This window comes from Bos indicus x Bos taurus, chromosome 23, assembly GCF_003369695.1.
Source record: "Bos indicus x Bos taurus breed Angus x Brahman F1 hybrid chromosome 23, Bos_hybrid_MaternalHap_v2.0, whole genome shotgun sequence".
Classification (NCBI taxonomy): domain Eukaryota; kingdom Metazoa; phylum Chordata; class Mammalia; order Artiodactyla; family Bovidae; genus Bos; species Bos indicus x Bos taurus.
Genome location: NC_040098.1, coordinates 49,876,753 through 49,896,502, shown reverse-complemented (window position 1 = coordinate 49,896,502; position 19,750 = coordinate 49,876,753). Strand labels below are relative to the sequence as shown.

The following is a 19,750-nucleotide window of genomic DNA, read 5'->3' as shown; positions in this document are numbered from 1 at the left end:
GAGGGCCCCGTCTTCTCCCCGTTGGCACAGCCTCCACCAGGGGAGGGCGAGCGGAACACAGAGTCCCTCAGGGACAAGGAGCACTCGGCTTCTGGGCAAAGCACGTGCTGGAAGTGGAACACTCAGTCAAGCCTTCCTAGAGAAAACGTGTCCCATCTTCCCAGCAGTGCTTTCGCTCTTGTATTAATAAAACGCAGCACGACAAGAGGTTTAAAACCAAGGACCGGAAGGCTTTAGCTGCGGCTGCTTGGACCTGTGCACGAACAGCTCCGTGACAGCAGATGGGGCGGGGACGCCCACGGCCCCGGTGCCCAGCGCCCTCCTGAGATAGGAAACGTCTCACGGCAGCCACGGGCCATGCTTGAGCGCAGCTGCTGACTACTTGAACCTTTTCCTTGTTTCCTTGGCACCACACTTTTTCTCCAACTCTTGCCGTTCCAACCTAATTTGAGTTTTCTATTTAAGAGAAAGAAGTGGTGGAAACCTATTTCACACACACGTTCAACTGTCTCCCACCCCCTCTGCTATCTGCAACTTAAAAGACCTCTGTGCCAAATGTAGGTGAGCTCTTGGGGACAAGCCAGGGAGGATGGCATCTGCATCTGGACAGCGGGGTGCCGGGAGCCAGCGTGAGGACCTCTCCCCGTGGCAAAGGTCATGAGGAAGGAGGCTTGGCATACACAAAGGCGGGATCGAGCCTCAGGAGTCCCCCTGGAAATTCTCGAGCATCTACCCCCAAAACCAGAGTCTGCGTACTTTACTGCTTTGTGCTCTCACTTAGACCTCTGGCTTTACAGGGGGCTGTCCCCCACCACCTCTCTCTGAAAAAGAGTTAACTTACAGCTCCAGTTAATAAAGTTCCTGGGCATGACAAGAGTGTTTAAACTGTCTAAATACAGATTCCTTTGAGCAGTTAAAAGATTGATTAGAAATTGTATTGGTGAAGGGTTTTTCACTTGTTGGGCCAATGTTTGCTGCTAAGTTTCCATATCCCTACCTACTGTGTCCCTGGGAGTGTATTGATTAATATAATTGGTGTATAGGAATGTAAGTAGTAGCTTTAATGTTTGTAACCTTGGACCCTTGAGTTAATTCTTTTCTTGTTACAGCCCACCACACCTTTGCCCTATAGGAATGCAACTTTATCTAATGCTTTCGGAGGGTGGCTCCTGACTTTAGAATAATCACCTTTAGAGAAAAATAAGTTTTCTGAAGAAAGGATCTTAAAATGTTGACAGGCCCTCTGGCCAGAAGATGATGTAAATCACCTAAACTTTTGCATATGATAAGTTTGCAGGAAGAAAGCCTGGCTTACTGAATGACTCTACCCCTTCCCCCATTATCCTCTATGCATAACTTAGGTATAAAAACTACTTTGGAAAATAAACTGTGGGCTTTGTTCACCGAAACTTGGTCTCCCCATGTCGTTCTTTCTCTCACCTTCTGGCTGAATTTCCATCTGGGGCGTGGAGGCTTGTCAAGCCTACTAATTATGCCTGGGCTTCTAAGATCTGGCTGGGGAGGCCTTAGTGTCTCCTCTCCTTCGGGAGGACGGGAGGACACCTGCGGCCTATGAAGGTGACGTAAATTCCTAGCCTTGGAATTTTATTAGCTTTCCACATAAACCAAGTTATTCGCCTCTTTTCTCCACTGAATTTTCTCACTGAGCTATCCTTATTTAACCACTCTTTATATCCTTAACTAACGTTTAATTAAGCAATTGTTTCCTGATCCTCACCGTCGCCGTTCCTGCTTGGAATTCCCTGGATCCACCGGGGCTGGACCCCAGCAGCAGGGAGTTGGTCCCGGCTCCCCTCTGCTCACCATCTGGGCCGAGGAGGGGGCTTCTGTCCTGTGGCTCTGACCGCCGCGGTGGGCTTCTGCCTGGCTGCCCTGCACACTTCCTCCCACTCTCGTTTTCCAGAGCACAGGATTCCAGGGGGCCAAGGGCTGCTGTCCTGCAGGCCGAGCCTGTGCTGGGCAGAACCAGTGCCCCTGCTGTGTGGTTAGCCGCCGGGGCACGGGGCACTCACGCCTCCTTCCCCCTGCACGGAGTTGAATGTCTCCTCCATGGCTGGCCTGCTCACTGTCTGCTTTTGGCCAAAGAGTCCTCCCCTCAGTGGAAGTTGTCAAAGGAAACAATTCCCAAAGTGGAGAGTGTTCTACATGCATGTCTGCATTATGTATATCTGTGCATGTATCTGGTATATATACATGTGTATCTTCTCATTGGCCCCCCATTGTGAGCGGGTGAAGTGGACCTGGGGCTGGAAGGCTGTGTGGGGTGAGCACCGATCAGGGCACAGGGAGGCCTCCTGCCTTGTGGGCGCCCAGGTGATGGATCGCCAGGCTGTGCCTACCAGCTGCTTCAAGGTCTCTACACGGAGGACTGGGGGTTGAGACAGCCCAGTCTTGGCTCCACCTCGAAGTCACTGGGGGACACTTAAGAACCTACCCTGCTGGATCCCACCCCAGACCAACTCAATCAGAGTCTTGGAGGTTTGGGGTCTAGGTCTTGTTTGACCACTCTGTAGCTGACCCTTATGTACAGCGGGCCTGAGAAGCACTGCTTGACACCCGGGGGGCCCTTCACCCGCTGGGATCAGCCCTCTAAGAACCTCAGTTCAGTGGAAGGTTGGGCCCTCCCAACCCAGGTCCCTGCAGCTAGGCTGTGGCCTGCAGACTAGCAGGAACTCTGCCAGCTGGGAGCTGGTTGCAGATACTGGTTGTTGGCCCCGCCCTCGTCCAGGGAATCAGAATCTACATTTGAATACAATGATGTGATGATGCATATTCTAGGCTGAAAGGCTCCTGAAGTCCCAGGAGGGGTTCTACAGGAGATGGGGTGGTGTTAGGGCAGACCTGAGTGGACTTGGATGGTCTGTTTTGAAACTAAAAGTCCTGTCCCCGGAACATGGGCAGTTCCTGGTGAAATGGGAAGAATGGTCATCTGGACCAGTGGTTGTCAATGGTGTGTGTGTTGGGGGGCACGTTTTGACCCCAGGGAATGTTTGATAATGACTGGAGACCTTTTAGGGTGTCACCGCTGGGTGGTAGATGCTGGTATCTCCTTCGTAGAGGCCAGGTGCTTAGCTGCTCATGTTCAGTGTCCGACTCTTTGCAACCCCACAGACTGTAGCCCGCCAGGCTCCTCAGTCCATGGGATTTCCCAGGTGAGAATGCTGGAGTGGGTTGTCATGCCCTTCTTTAGGGGATCTTCCTGACCCAGGGATCAAACCTGTGTCTCCTGCATTGGCAGGTGGGTTCTTTACCATCTGAGCCACCAGGGAAGCCCATGTATGCTGCTAAACATCCTACCACTCACCCGACAGCCCCGCAACAACGGTCAGGCCTGAAAGAGAACAGTGCCTGGGCTGGGAGTCAGCCATGGGCTACACAGAGTTATTAGAAGGTACTGGTCTGCCCTGGACGAGCAGTCAACAACTCAGCCTGCTTCCTGGAGCCATCCTATCCTACTGAGGGCCGCCTTTTGAATCCGTGAACTTGCCTTGACTTTGACCCTCGAATTCTGCCTTTTTGGGTGACACACACCTATTGCGTTCTTTGCATCTGAGCATGGACCCTGCTTCCCCCATGGCTCCCAGACCAGTGACTTGTCCAGAAGACTAAAACTCTGTCCCTCAACTGGAGACAATCTCAGAGGAGCACGTGCGACCTGTGGCCAGATGGGCCAGATGGGGCGGCAAAGTGAGCGGCCTTCAACATGCATTTTGCCTCTAGCAGCCTCCCGTAATAACAGTAATAATAATGCACATCCTCTGGTATTTCTAGAGGGCCGTGTTTGACCACGGGGATGTCTAGGCTACTGAGATGTGCCTGACAACTTTACAGAGACTTGCTCTGCCTTGATCCTGTTGGCCTCGGGTCTCTTTATTCTCTGAGGTGGAATATCCTCTAAATCTTAGCACTGAAGAAACTGGGCTGTGTTTCTGAGCCCCAGAGACCAGGCTCCTAAAATAGTACGTTATGTAAGTGCTGTGTTTTGCCACTGCACAAGAAATTGTTCTAGATAAAGTTTATTAAACGTGGCAAGAGAAAGAAGAATAGGTTTTCATTCTGAGTGGTGGAGCTGGGATCCTGCCAGCACCATTGACGGTGTCTGGGGAAAGCCAAGGGAGACACAGACAGGGGCTGCCTTGTCTCTTTTCCCAAAAATGCAAAGAAAACTAAATATAGCCGAGTGGAAGGCATAGCACCCTGGAAGATACTGAAAGGTTTAAGTTATTCACATCTTCCCAGCTGATTCTAGCTCACAGATCCCCTTTAATCGTCAATCTGGAAAATATGCTCCTGATTGACTTGGAAAACTTTCTCTGCAACAGACCCTCCGACAATAGACCCTGACCTGCTTGATCAAGGTCTAGAATCCTGTGTTTTTTTGCAGTACACTGCAATGTACGTTCAGCTGCAACGGGCAGTTTATTGCATGCAGTTAGTGCCACCTGCTTGCAGGGTAAAGCAAAAAACAGTCTCCGACTCCCTTCAGGTTATTCAGGACAAGCCTGGGGTGGGCTGAGTGGTGGGAGCTGTGTTGATACTGAGTCGGGCCCCACCTCCAGGGGTGGATGACAGACGGCTAAGGTCTCATGCCCTTCTAGTCTGCTAGCTCAGGTGAGCTCATGCTTTTGCTGGATCAGGGAGAGGAGGGGAAGAAGTCTGAGATGGAACTCTAGTGGTCAGGAGAGGATGGTGTACAGTTCCTAGTCTGGGGGATTGAGGGGCCACGGGACCCCAGGTAACAGGAACTAGCCCCCTTAGGGCCCAAGGATGCCTGGAGCTGACTCACCACCCCTACCTGAATGGCATGAGGCTTCCGGTACCACTTTACTTCTAACTGCTACGTGTGGCCTTGAACCCTTCAGCTCACCCTTTCCGGTCTCAGTTTCCCGAAGTGTGAACATGTTGAAAGTTAGCACGTGCTGACAGCCCACCCGCGGGAAGCCTTCCATATATATTATCTCGTTTAGTTTCCTCCACAGCCTCCTTCTCTCACGTCGTACACCCAACCAGTCAGCCGGTCCTGAGAGCTCGGCCTTCCGAACACGCCCAGACCGGACGGCTCTCAGCGCCGTGCTCACTCTCAGCACCGTCTCTCTCGGAACTATCACAAGAGCGTCGTAACTTCTCCGAAAGCTCAGCTCCACGGCCCCGTGGTCTGTTCTCAACACCGCAGCCAGAGTGATCTTTCAAACCCAAGTCGGACCAGGGCACGCTTCTGCTCACACCCCCCTCGTGGCCCTGCAGCTCGCTGGAATCAGAACAAAGTCCTCAGAGTCCTCTAGGCTTGGCCTGGTCGGTGCCCCCATCCTTCTCTAGACGCCTTCTGACCCTGGCCCCCTGCTGCTCATGAACACGTCGCACAAGCCCTGGCCTCAGGGCCTTCCCTCTTTTTTTTTTCTTCTGGCTGGAAAGCTCTTTCCCTGCTGTTAGTTTTCTGTGAAACGTCACCCTGTCAGAGACGTTTTCCCTGGCCACCCCGCCCCTTACTGGCGCTTCTTGTCTTCCTTACCCTGCTTCGTGTTTTCCTATTCCACGCAGAGCCGTGTATATTCGCTTATTCAATTGTTTCCTGCCCAGCCCCCATCTTTCCTCCAGGAGACCATCAACTCCATGAGCAACTCTGCTGTGTCACCAGCACAAAATAATATCTGGACTCGTAGGCACTAAATAAAGGTTTGTGTGTGTGTGAGGGGGTGGATCAACAGCCTAGTGATGCGTGCGGTGTTCTTCCCACATCCTGGAGGGAGCAGACCCCCCGTCAACTTACAGGACAAGGGCTCCAGGGTCACTTCGAAGGTCTTGTTCTTGAATTCCGCCTTGGAGACCCCGGTGTAGAAGCTGATGTTTCCGGAGAGGTAGGCTGTGACAGTGTAGCGGGCGGAGCCATTGTTCCGGAAGGTGATGATGACCTTCAAGTCCCTGCCCAGCACTGCGTTCTCCACCTCGAAGTTCATGCGGACATCAGACTTCGATTTGAGGACGCCCTCTGTGTTGAGGGCCTTTTTGGCCCCATACATCATGGCGGTTTCCAGGGCCAGCCTCTCTTCTTCTTGACCTAGGAGAGGTGCAGAGATGAGGACAAAGGCACGCCAGCCACCCACGAGAAAGTCACCCTAATGAACAGAGGGCTGCGGGTGCACATGCGGGACTTGCTGGGTTGCCTCTGCAAGCCACACGGCTTCCCTTTATGGGCGTCTTCACCATCCTATGTTATGAATTCTGCAAAGTCAAGTTCCCGGAGAGTCAACCTGCCCAGGCTGCTGGGTTCGATCTACCTGAACAGGGGTTGCTCCAGAGCTTACTCTACGGGTTGTTTTTCCATGGCCACTGTTTCAGGGCTCATCAGGCAGAACTGACAAAACCTAACTCTCTCACACTGTGGAATCTATTTGCTTCCCTCCCAGATTCCTAGCCACGCCGCTGGAGGACTTGCATCTTGCCTCTCACCGTCTACAACGTGAGTTTTCTCCCATTGGTGGGTCTGCCTGGCGAGATCTCTCTTCCTGGTATCCTTCCGTCTGGGCCTGCCCCACGTGCTCCCGCTGACCCACCCTCTGGCCGACGCCGCCCCACCCCGCTCTCCTTTCTCTGCTGTCACGGGCCTCCATCAGGGTGCAGAGATCATGCTCCCCGAGCAGGACCCGGCCCATACACTCAGCTCAGTGAGAACAAGCCTCCCCCGCAGAAGGCTCAGAGGTCAAGTCCCCACAGGGAGCTATGCCGTGGTGTCTCCTGGGTGTCCACAGCATTCATTAACCTGGCCAAGGTTTTGAGATGGAGCCCAACTGTGGTGAGATTTGATTACTTTTATTTTAAGGCTATTATTTTTTTTTTTTAATGTGGACCCCTTTTAAAGTCTTTATTGAATTTCTTACAATATTGCTTCTGTTTAATGTTTTGATTTTTGGCCCTGAGGCATGTGAGATTTCAGCTCCCCGACCAAGGATCGAACCCTCACCCCTGCATTGGAAGGCAGAGTCTTAACCCCCTGGACTACCAGGGACATCTTGAGAATTATTTACTTTCACATAAGGTTTCCCAAACTCATATGACACTGAACACATCTTTTTTGAGGGACACCTTTTGGTATCTGGTGGGAGAGTTTGAGACGTGTGTGCTGTTTTTAGGAAAATGTCTTAAGTAGGGTTTCCAAAGTGGTGGTGGTAGGAGAGATGGGAAGAAAGTGGGAGATGGAAGAATCAAACAGTGGCGCTATGCACGTGGGGAGCTAAGAAGGCACAAGTCGGGGCTCAGAGCCCCTGCTGGTGACTCTCGACTGGGCTGACCCTCCTCAGTAGTCTTTACTGTCTGACTTCCTCTGGATGTATCTTGGTGCCTGTGTGACGCAGAGGCAAATTCTTTGGCTTATAGAAACTCATCCTGGGGCTTCCCTGCTGGCTCAGTGGATAGGAATTCACATGCCAGTACAGAAGACGTGAGTTCGGTCCCTGGGTTAGGAGGACTCCACGTGCCTTGGGGCAACTAAGCCCATGTGCCACAACTGCTGAATCCATGTGCCTAGAGCCTCCGCTTCGGAACAGGAGAAGCCGAAACTAAGACAGGAGCCCCTGCTGTCTGCAACTAGAGAAGCCTGTGTGCAGCAATGAAGATGCAGTAAATAAATAAATGATATAAACCTAAAAAAAAAAAACAAAAAAAGCCAGTCCTGCCAGTGCCTAGCAAAAGAACAATCACTTTGAAATAAAAATGCTGACTTTTATAGTTATGTTAATTTTTAAGCTGTTTTCTCCCACTTTACCTAACAATGAAATGCAACAGAGATGAAGAGGTCAATGATGATAACAGTTATCATTAAGAGCTAACTCTGTGATAGGTAGCAGAGACAGCACTTTGCTGACAAAGATCCGTCTAGTCAAAGCTACGGTTTTTCCAGTAGTCATGTATGGATGTGAGAGCTGGGCCATGAAGAAGCTGAGTGTTGAAGAATTGATGCTTTTGAACTGTGGTGTTGGAGAAGACTCTTGAGAGTCCCTTGGACTGCAATGAGATCAAATCAGTCCATCCTAAAGGAAATCAACTCTGAATATTCACTGGAAGGACCGATGCTGAAGCTGAAGCTCCAACCCCTTGGCCACCTGATGTGAAGAGCCGACTCACTGGAAAAGACCCTGATGCTGGGAAAGATTGAGGGCAGGAGGAGAAGGGGACAACAGAGGGTGAGATGGTTGGATGGCATCACCAACTCGATGGGCATGAGCTTGAGCAAACTCCAGGAGACGGTGAGGGACAGGGAGGTCTGCATGCTGCAGTCTGCGGGGTCACAAAGAGTCAGGCACGACTCAGTGGCTGAACAGCAACACCTGTGACGGGTGTCCTGGCAAGTGCGCGCTGCGCACTGTCTCATCTAATCCTCAGAACGACTCTGCAGGGCAGTGCTGTCACTGCCATCGCTTTCCTTGTGTGGCAGGGTTGGTAGGTGGTTTAGAGGCAGGATGTGCATGCGAATCGGAAGCTTCCAGGACCTTTCAGAGACAGAGAAAATGCCAGCAGGTGTTGCCAACCAAGTGAATGTGCATTTCTCTCCGTGTGTGTGTGTGTGTGTGTGTGTGTGTGTGTTAGCAATTTCCCTGCTTGTCAAGACTACAAGAATGAGCCAGAAACAACTGGTCCAGGACAAGCATTGGCTAGGCCACATGTTTACAATCGATTAGAGGGAGATAATTCTAAAGGGAAGGGGGGGGCTGTGACAAGCAAAGTGCAGTGAAATATTTTAGCAGAAAGCATCTGGCAAAGAGCTCCCCAAGACAGAGAGCATTAATGATTATCGCTTTGGACGGGCACCAAATACGCATTTAGGCAGAATGCAGGAGGTGAACACCAGCAGTGGGAGCATGGTCACGGGCAGAGAGGTGCCTCCATGGGCAAGGGCTGGGCTGACCGAGTGGGGGAGGGGCAGTGGAAGCTTCTGGCAACAGGAGGGACTTCACGGTTGGAGTCACATCCGTGACTGTGGGTCACGGATGGAGGAAGCTCTGGCTTCTCTCTGGGGACCAGCTCGTCCGCATGAGCAGCGAGGCGGGCTGGGGTTGCCAGGAAGCGCAGGCCCAGGGAGGAGGCAGGAGCCGCAGGGCCCCCCCACTCGGGCAGAACGCCTGCTCTCTTCAGTTCTATTCTGTGCTCTGATGTTGCACATAACGCAGGGCCATGAACTGGGGGCTGAAGGAATGATCTAAAGCCAGGTCACATTTCCTACAGCTCCTCTGTGGCTCAGAACCAAGGTCAAAACCACCTTCTCATGACCTGGGTGTCATGAGAGTCCCCTTTATGTCTAACGAAGCCTCTTCTCATCGTTTGGATCTCAGCTCAAATGTCAGCTTCTCAGGGTGCCCCCCAATTCCATGACCCTGGTCCGCTCGTCTCTCACTAACACATGACCTGGTCGTCTCATCTCTCACTAACACATGACCCTGGTCCCCTCGTCTCTCACTAACACATGACCTGGTCTTCTTTCCTTTTCCCAGTACTTGTTGCTTTGTGACAACAAGGAGGGGGAGGGGCAGCGTGGAGCAGGGGATTAACAAGTCCAAACTGTTATGTGTAAAATAAGCTACAAGGATATACGTACAACACAAGGAATATAGTCCACTGCTAACGTCCCCGTGGTCCCCGGGCATCTGTTCATCCACCCCTGTCCTGGGCACCCACCACCCGGCAAGCTGAGGGCTCACTGCCTGCCCGTCTCTCCCTTAGATGGCGAGGCAGGGTGTGGGAGTCTCCAGGTGGACAGTGTTGGGAATGCGGCGGGTGGCTAACAGGAACTTGTTGGAAGGATGAATGAATGCATGAGTGGATGTTGCAGCCGGTTTCTTTCCCTTCTTTCGTGGGCTGCTTTTCCTTTCCAAACCTTTTCGCCTGACACTCTGTCACAAAAGGGCATTGCTCATCTGTTCTGTTTCACTGTGTTTATGTTTTTTAAAAACACTCTTTTTAGAAAAAAAAAGTCAAAAAGAAAAGAAGTCTTTTGTATCTGTTGTGCAGTGAATGGAAGCCAAGGAAGAGAAGAACCAACCGTTTCAGGAGCACAGCACAGCTTCACAGCTTCACGTGACACAAATCCTGAATCTCTAATGCTATGCAGAAGAGTTCTCAATTCAGCAAACTTTCTCTTTATAGTGCAAATTGCTTTTGTAAACAAGAGTAGGGAGCCGATCTAAAATATTTAAAATGCATTCTGCACTCAGCATTTCAGGAATACTGATGAATATTTAGGTGTATGCTAATTATTCTTCATTTTTTATCCATTCACTAAAATAAATGCCATTCCTAAGAAGCTCTGGTGGTGAATCATTTGTAACATATATTCCATGTCCCCATCAAGACCCCCAAGCTCCTTCACCTCCTGTCCACGACCGGCCTTGGGGAACTTTCACTCCAGCCTCTGGGCACTCGGAGGCCGGTGCATAAGTAACGCCTTGTTGTTCAGTTGCTAAGTCAAGTCGACTCTTTTGCAGCCCCGTGGACTGTGGCCCCCCACGCTCTTCTGTCCATGAGATTTTCCAGGCAAGAATACTGGCGTGGGTGGCCATTTCCTTCTCCAGGGGATCTTCCTGACCCAGGGATCGAACACGAGTCTCCTGCACTGTGGGTGGATTCTTTACCTGCAGGACCCTAAACACACTTGCTGCTTTACACCCCATGCCTTTATCATGTTCCCATCTCCTAGAAGCTTGAGTCCAGCTTCCTTTAACTGAGGTCTGTGACTTCTCTGATCAGGCTTTGCTTTTTCTGAATCTCCTGGTTGGACTGAGCGTCCCTTTTTGTTTTCAAAGCCCCTTCAGCAGAATGAACCTATCGCTTGGCCAGAAACAGAGAGTGGGTCTTTCTCACTGTGGGGATGCCCAGCACCAAACCAGCTTCAGGCGGACAGTAGACACTCAGCAGTGACTGAGATGGGGCTGAACTCAGCAGCGCTGCGTGAAACACTCCACACTCCAAAGGTGAACAAAACCACCTTAGCATTGTTTTATGGTTGAAGCAGGACTTCAACCTAATTGGCCTGAATCAGTGAAGTTGTCATGTCCTATTCATTTTATATTATCTACCTCCATTTATATTCCCTATACTTCCTATCAAGGAATTTCCAAGTCAATGGAACAATGCATATGAAAAAAGCTCACAAGGTTCTAAACAAATGTGAGGGCTTCCCAGGTGGCTCAGTGGTAAAGAATCTACCTGACAATGCAAGAGACATGGGTTCCATCCCTGGGTCAGGAAGATCCCCTGGAGAAGGAAATGGCTACTCACTCCAGTCTTCTTGCCTGGAGAATCCCATGGACAGAGGAGTCTGGTGGGCTACAGTCCACAGGGTCGCAAAGAGTCAGACATGACTTAGCGACTAAACAACATCAAGAGCAAACAACTGTGAATAGTTATTTAAAATTCATCATTGAACTAAAATTACATTAGTTATGCAATGTTTTCTATTAAGATTAAAATTAAGATTCTTTCATATTTTTATGAATAAGAACGCATTCTATATTCTGTCAAAATAGATGCGACTTTAAACCAATTATTTCAGAAGCCATGTAAAGGGGAATTCTGCTCAAAGCCAACAAACAAGTAAAACTAAAACGAAATGGAGAATTGTGGTGCGAGGCGTAGCTGCTCGAGTTCTAACTTTCGGGTGCCACGGAAGGCCACGCCTCCTCCGGAACGTGTTTCACGGTGACGGCGACTCTCACAGTGACGCGGACAGAGACCTCATGTGGCTGCAGCCGCTTACCTTCCTGGAATTTGTAGGTGTCCGTGATGTCCTTCATGCCATCTCCTCCAATTTCTTTGGTCACGATTAATTTCCCAATGTGGGTGGTATCAAGGGCTTCAACCACATGAGTGCCATCTTTCTTAGCTGTGACGTAAACAAGGTCACTGTTGACCTAAAAACGGGAGAGGAGGCCGTTAGCCATCATCAGATGTCCTTGTCCCCAAAACCTCTAACTCTCAATAGTGTAGCGTCTAAGAGCCCTGCAGATGACATTATCCACCATGCTAAGTCATTCAAGCACCAACCATTTCTTTCATTCCTTTTTCTTGCTGGCAAATTCTACCTCCTAAGGCAGAACGGAAAGCACCCTGTCTATTATTCTCTTTCTCAAGCTTCTTTTAAGCTGACAGTAACAGAGTGACCTACTTCTAGAGAGAAGAGGCAGTCTGCTGGGTGGCTTCTGGGAAATATGTTTTTTCTGGGTATATGCGTATGTTCAAACCCATCAAGATGTATACACTAAATGTCTGCATTCTGAATATCAAATTTACCCCATTAAAGCTTAAAATAATTAAATAAATGGAGAGAAGGAAGCCCGTGATAGGCCGAGAGACCAGCCGCTACAATGCATGGGATCAATTGCAGAGAACGTGGGCTCTGATCTTGGGTGTGTGCTGTTAAAAAGTACACATCTTATCCTCGGAACCTCATTCCTGCTTCCAGAAAATGAAAATAATTACACTTGCTCTGCCAGTTTCGTAGGGACACTTTGGGACTGAGCGAGGTAAAATCTATGTGGATATGATTCTCACTTAGATTAGTAAACATCAAAATCAAGTAAAATGCAACGATCATTACCAGGTGCTGGGAAAACTTGATGAGGTTAAGAGGGCAACTTTTCTCTACTTTCTCACAAATTTCTGAATTTACAAGAAGTCTGACTTCTGCTCAGGGGAAGGTAAACAATCAACATTTATTGACCCATAATGTTTCAGGACGTTTTAAATGATTTAATTTAAACCCCACCACAACAATCCTGCGAGTAGGTACTATTATCTCTGTTTTATGGATGAGGCACTACGAGCCAGAGGGTCAGCAGAGTGTTTGTGCTCACAGGGTGGGGAGGTGGTGGAGAAGAAGTGCAGACATGGGCAGGTGCAGGCCCACGGCACACGCCCCGACTCTTCCCCTGGGTGGGCATCCCACAGGCCCTGATCTTCACCCAGGGTGGTCTGAGCACACAGCCTGACCTTCCTGCTGGGTGGCCCATATTTGTTCGCTGGATTATCACAGGACACCGCCTCTCCTGCCTGACCCCCAAGGACCACCGCACCACGCAGTGGGGGTCCCAGGCTGGGGTCCAGGTGGTCCTGCACTGCCTCAGGTTTCTGAGGATGAAGGCATGGGCCCTGCTCCTCTGTGCGGTGCCCAGGGCTTGGCGGTACTCGGGACATGGTGTGAAAGACTAAATGTTGAATCAGGAATCAGGATGGGAGCAGACAGAACAGACACCTGAGGAGTATTTCTCATTTTGGGCAAAAAAGTTGAAGGAAACTTTCAATGAGCTTTCTGAGAGCTTCAAGGTTCCCCTGGAGGAGGCCACGCAGGCACAGACCGCTCCCTCCTCAGTGCAAGTGACAGCAACAATGACGACAAAGCCCTTCTTAATAAACAGCCCTCATGGCCGCTTCCAGTTTTCCAGGGAGACAAGGCTGCACATGGAAGTGGCTAGATCCTTGTCTTCCCTTGAGCAAAGCTTAGGAAATTTTTCATTGTTGTTCAGTCGCTAAGTCATGTCCAACTCTTTGAAACCCCATGGACTGCAACACACCAGGCTTCCCTGTCTTTCACCATCTCTTGCTTGCCTTCAAACGTTCCCAGCATCAGGGTCTTTTCGAATGAGTAGGCTCTTCCCATCAAGCAGCCAAAGTACTGGAGCTTCAGCTTCAGCATCAGTCCTTCCAATGAATATTCAGGGTTGATTTCCTTTGGGATTGACTGGCTTAATCTCCTTGCTGTTCAAGGGACTCTCAAGAGTCTTCTCCAGCACCACAGTTCAAAAGCATCAATTCTTTGGTGCTCAGACTTCTTTATAGTCCAACTTTCACATTTGTACATGACTATGGGAAAAATCATAGCTTTGACTATATGGACCTTTGTCAGCAATGTAATGTCTCTGCCTTTTAATACACTGTCTGTAAAAAGCCTATGTCATAGTTTTCCTCCCAAGGAGCAAGCATCTTTTAATTTAGTGGCTGAAGTCATGGTCAGCAGTGATTATATCAGCTGAAACCTCAGGCCAGCCCACCACACTGTCCCTTGTGGGAAGAGGAGAGGAGAAACACACACACGAAGTGACTTCTGCACATGTAGGGAGGGGGTGTGTTGGAGGGAAAGGATTCTTTCCAGGAGATGTGTGCAAGCTTTCTTCTCAGTTTTAGCCACTAGTGTGATGGCTCTCCATCCTGACTGCATATGAGAAGCACCGAGGAGCCTAGAAAGTTTGTCCAAGAGCAGTTGCATCTGCATGGTAGGACAGTCACAAGTGGAAGAAATATTGGACCTAGGCTGTGTGATTTCAGGCAAGTTACTGAACGTCTCTGAGCCTGGGTTTAATTATACCTTCCTTGCAAGGTTGGCAAGTAGATCAGAACCACCTGTGAACGTCCTATGTTTAATTTCTTCTGAGTGGAAAGGAGTCTTAGAGACCATCTAGCCCTGCACATAGATTTGAAAGGCGATGGTCACACAACACAGGCACTTCCAAAGTGGAGTGGGGAATAATGGGAGAGCTTTCCTGGTGGCTCAGATGGTAAAGCATCTGCCTGCAATGCAGGAGACCTGGGTTTGATCCCTGGGTCAGGAAGATCCCCTGGAGAAGGAAATGGTTACCCACTCCAGTATTCTTGCCTGGAAAATTCCATGGACAGAGGAGCCTGGCAGGCTATATATCTAGATATCTATCTAGATATCTATATATCTATATCTATCAGCCTGGGGTCTGGAAGAGTCAGACATGACTGAGTGACTAACACTTGACTTTCCTAGTAGGAGGAGCAGTGTGTAAGACCAATACGAGGATGTGTTTGGATGTTTCAGCACCCCGGGGGGCTCAGCTAGGGTGGGCCGGGTCCTCAGGCTAGAGGGGCCCCTCTGCAAACTCCCGCCCTTGCCCACGGGCTATGAGCGTGTGTCCACTGCTCACCGCTCCCGGCGGAGGCCCTTGTTTTCAGGACCCAGGACAGAGTCTGGGTCTGTTTGTTCCCAGTGGAGGAGGCTGCATCACAGGCAGTGCTGCTCCCAGGGCTCACGGGGTTGGGGGCAGTGGATGCCTGCCTGTCTGGGAGCTTTCCTGGCACAACGCCAGACGTCCACCCTGTGCTTGCCTTCCTTCATCCCGTAGGGGCTCCTGTGTGTGTGCCCTGCAGCTCATACGTGAGCTCATCTCGCACCAGGACTGCCCGTGTGTGAAGGTGCCATCCGACCCCCGTCTCGCTGAGATCCTCTTCTCAGCAGTGCGCCGGGCACACGCTCTTGTTTCTATTATTCACTCATGTATTTACTGGTGGCTTCTGTGTGCCAGGACCTGCTTTCAGCGATGAGAGTCCAGCAGACCCTATCTCCGAGGAACTTATGTTATAGAAGGGAGGGAAATGATAACACTAAGTCAGAGAAGAACAGAAACAGCGGGATGGGTAGGGATGCTTCGTGTGGGAGATGCGGGGAGTGGAGGTCTCTTTATGGAGGTGGGCTGGGCATAGACCTGGATGCAGCGAGGGTGCAGAACATGCAAAGAGAGGTAGCGGGGGGACAAGAGCTTTCATGGCCAAAGGAACGGTCTGTGTAAAGACTGACAAAAGAATGTGTTCGATGTTTCCAGAAGAGCACGGGGGTCTATGTGGCCGGAGAGAAACGAGCAAGGGATGGGGGCGGAGGGGAAACCAGGGGCCAGATCACACAGAATCTTGAAAAGATTTATGCTTAATCGTAAAGGTGATGGGCATTCAAAGGTTTGGGGCAGGGGAGTGGCATGTTTTTATTTACATTTTAGAGGGTAATTCTGGCTGCTCTGTGGAGAGTAAACTGGAGAGGGGAAAGCAAGGAGGAAGAAATGACTTAGGACGTGATGTCCCAGATCTCAGAGCTGTGCAGAGCTCAGAGGGTCATGATGGAGGCGCAGGCATGAATGGATCTGGGATAATTGGAAGGTATTTCTGGCAAAATGCTTAGGGGAGGTTAGAAAGAGAAACCAAGATGATTCCAGAGTTTTATATGTGATTTGAATGAACGGGTGAATTATTTTGAGATATCCCCAAATGGACTAATAATAATAACTGGCATCTAATAACTGATAGAGAAATAAACAACCTTGGACTGAGACCAAAGAATCGGCAGAGGAGCTGGTGGGCAGTTTGAGTCCAGAGAACTGCCGGCCCCAGACTAGGGAGGGTGCGGCTGCTGGAGCCACAGGGCGGCGACGGCGACCCCAAGGGACCCGTCCCCTCTGCTGCGAGAACCAGCTCAGTGCCAGGAGGGAAGGTGTGTCTGTGTGTGAGTGTGTGAGACAGTGTGTCTGTGTGTGAGTGTGTGTGTGTCTGTGTGTGAGTGTGAGTGTGTGAGAGAGTATATGTCAATGTGTCAGTGTGTGTGTGTGAGTGTGTGAGAAAGTGTGTGTCTGTGTATGTGTGGAAGAGTGTGTGTGTCTATGTGAGAGTGTGTGAGTGTGTGTGAGAGTATTGTGAATGTGTCTGTGTGTGTGTAAGTGTGCGAGCATGTGAATGTGTGTGAGAGTATGTGTGAGTGTGTGTGTGTATGTATATGTGTTAGTGTGTGTGTGAGAGTGTGTCTGTGTGTGAGTGTGTGTGTGTGTATGTGTGTGTGTGAGAAACTGTATGTCTGTGTGAGTGTGTGTGAGAGTATGTGTGGATGTGTCTCTGTGTGTGAGTGGGTGTGTGAGTGTGTCTGTGGGTGTGTGAGAGTGTGTCTTTGTGTGTATGAGTGTGTCTGTGTGTGTGAGTGTGTGTAAGTTTGTTAGCATGTGAATGTGTGTGAGAGAATACATGTGTGTGTATATGTGTAAGTGTGTGAGTGTGTGTGAGAGTGTCTGTGTGTGTGTGTGAGAAACTGTGTGTGTGTGAGAGTATGTGTGAATGTGTCTCTGTGTGTGAGTGTGTGTGAGAGTGTGTGTGTCTGTGTGTGTGTGTGTCTATGTGTGACTGTGTGTGAGAGTTTGTGAATGTGTGTGTGTGTAAGTGTGAGCATGTGAATGTGTGTGAGAGTATGTGTGAGTGTGTGAGAGTATGAGTGTGTGTGTGAGAGAGGGTATGTGTGAGTGTGTGCGTGTGAGTGTATGTGAGTGTGTATCTGTGAGTGTGTGTGTGTGTGAGTATGTGTGTCTGTGCGTGTGAGAGAGTATGTATGAGTGTGTGTGTGAGAAAGAGTATGTATGTGTGCGTGTGAGAGTGTGTGTCTGTGTGTGAGTGTGTGTAAGTGTGCAAGCATATAAATGTGTGAAAGTATGAGTGTGTCTGTGTGTGTGAGTGTGTGTAAGTATGCAAGCATGTGAATGTGTATGAGAGAGTATGTGTGTGTGCGTGTGAGAGAGTGTGTGTGTGTAAGTGTGTGTGCGTGTAAGTGTGCAAGCATGTGAATGTGTGTGAGTGTGTCTGTGTGAGTGTGTGTGTGAGAGTATGTGTGTCTGTGTGTTTCTGTGTGTGCGTGTGTGTGAAAGTGTGTGACTGTGTCTCTCTGTGTGAGTGTGTGTGAGTGTGCAAGCATGTGAATGTGTATGAGAGAGTATGTGTGAGTGTGAGTGTGTAAGAGTATGTGTGAATGTGTCTCTGTGTGTGTGTGAGTGTGTGTGTCTGTGTGTGTGTGTGAATGTGTCTCTGTGTGTGTAAGTGTGCGAGCATGTGAATGTGTGTGAGAGTGTGTGTGTGTGTGTGAGAGTATGTGTGAGTGTGTCTGTGTATGAGTGTGTGTGAGTGTGTGTCTGTGTGAGAGAGTGTGTGTCTGTGAGAGTGTGTGAGTGTGTGAATGTCTGAGTGTTCGTAGTGTGTGAGCGTGTGCATGTGTGAAAGTATGTGTGAGTGTGTCTGTGTGTGAGTGTAAGTGTGCGAGCATGTGAATCGTGTGAGAGTGTGTGTGAGTGTGTGTGAGTGTGTGTGAGTGTGCGTGTGAGAGAGTATGTGTGAGTGTGTGTGAGAGTGTATGTGTGTGTGTGTGTGTGTGTGTGTGTGAGTGTGAGAGAGTATGTGTGAGTGTGTGCGTGTGAGAGAGTATGTGTGAGTGTGTGTGTGTGTGAGTGTGTGAGTTTGGCGGGATGATGTGAAGGGGACAAGAGTTAGAAGAAGCTGAGACAGAAGAGAAGCAGCAGCTCCTGAGTGCTTAGTGACCCGGGAACCGGGAAGGGAGCCCCCGACGCTGAGACCTCTCCTCTCTTTGGGAACCTCCAGAGCAGGCCGAAGCAGCCCACCACAGGCCTGAGGGCAAGAGGATGGAGGAGGGCAGAGAAAGAAGCCCGGATCCCAGGAAGGAATCTGGAGACGGGAAAAGCGCAGCGGTGGGCGCTTCCTGTCTCGGCTTCTGCTTTCACTCAGGGAGGGAACCAAAAGCCAGTCTGCGAGCATGAGGCCTGATCCGGCCCGGAAATGAGTCAAGAGTGACCAAGAAAGTCAGCCTGCTGGGAGGCGAGAGCAGGCACGTTCTGGCTGACATAGTGGGGGTGGCGGGAAGCAGGCTGACGCAGCAAGGAGGCGGGAAGAGGCGAGCACAGTGGTCTGGGACCTGAGCCATGCAGACGCTCATTAAAGTCACAGACTTTGCCACCCATGGAGCCCTGCTTCAGGACCCTTGAGAAGAAAGCGTGCTCACTCCTCACGTACTTTTAAGCCATTGGAGCATCTCTTACAAAGGGCTCAGCCCCAGAGCCCAGCCCAAACCAAAGCAACAAATCCCATGCTCTGTCAGACAAGTCTGCATCAAGTGGCAGAGGAGTCATTACCATCTGCAGGTCCCGATGACACTCACAACACCCCGATCTATATTTAATAACAGCGGAAAGCGTTTGCATTAGCAGCTATTAGGCATTTTGCTCCTGGAGGGAGTCTGTTCCTCTCTCCTCCGCGGCAACAAAGCATAATAAAACTACAAAAGCAAGGCTTGGTGAGTTTTAGAATGATTTCCCGTTAAGAAGTCCTCATGGCATCAGAAACGATCAGATGGCAGTTGGGGAGGAACGCACAAATCTTGAAATCTCAAGATGAAATCCAGCAGGTGAAAATTCCGAATACAGTCTGCCTGTTCTCCCAAGGCTTCTAGAAACTGCAACAGCAGGTACGGCGGAGGAGGCATTGTCCCTTTCATGTAACTCACATGTTCGGTCTTGGGGTCTGTGTGTTTATTCTTATTTTATTTCTGAGACATTTCCCAAGCTGGCCTTCTCCTCTGCCTGTCGTCCTTCACCTGGTTCAGGAGAGGAGTGAAGTCACGGCCGCCCCGGGGCTTCCGCCCAGAGGCCTTCCCCTCCAGCCTGGGCTGAACAGGCTCCGTTCCTTTTCCTTCCCCTTGGGAAGCCTCTCATGTCCACTCTCAGGTCAGAACATCCCACGTCTTGGTTCTTCAGCTGTCATCATCTGACACCTCCCAACACATCCCTGTTTGTGAGCCTCAGTGGTTTTCATTTTTATTTATTCATTGTGTATGTTTTCTTGGCCATGCTGCAGGGCATGTGGGATCTTAGCTGCCTGACCAAGGATCAGACTCACACCCCCTCGCACTGGAAGCTCCGAGTCTTAACCACTGGACTGCCAGGCAAGCTCCTGAACAGTTTTTAATTGTCTGCATGTACCTTTTGGAAGCTCAAGTTTTCTCCTCTGTCTGAAGTTTCTCCCTTCCTCTGGCTTTTTTTGTCTTACCTCTTTCGCCTGAATACTGTCTTGTCTGCTCGTGCTCAGTCACTCAGTTTTGTGACCCCATGGACTGTAAAGCCCACCACGCTCCTCT

General features: G+C 50.1%; 1 protein-coding gene across 1 annotated transcript in view; it reads right to left on the bottom strand.

Annotated features, from left to right (window-relative positions):
- Window positions 1-19,750, bottom strand: part of F13A1 (coagulation factor XIII A chain) — a 143,551-nt gene that overhangs the window by 18,335 nt on the left and 105,466 nt on the right. The window contains exons 11-12 of the mRNA XM_027524821.1: window positions 11,765-11,918; window positions 5,789-6,076 (exon numbers count right to left, since the gene is read on the bottom strand). Of these exons, the coding sequence (XP_027380622.1) occupies window positions 5,789-6,076; window positions 11,765-11,918 (442 nt within the window). The remainder of the gene's footprint in view (window positions 1-5,788; window positions 6,077-11,764; window positions 11,919-19,750) is intronic.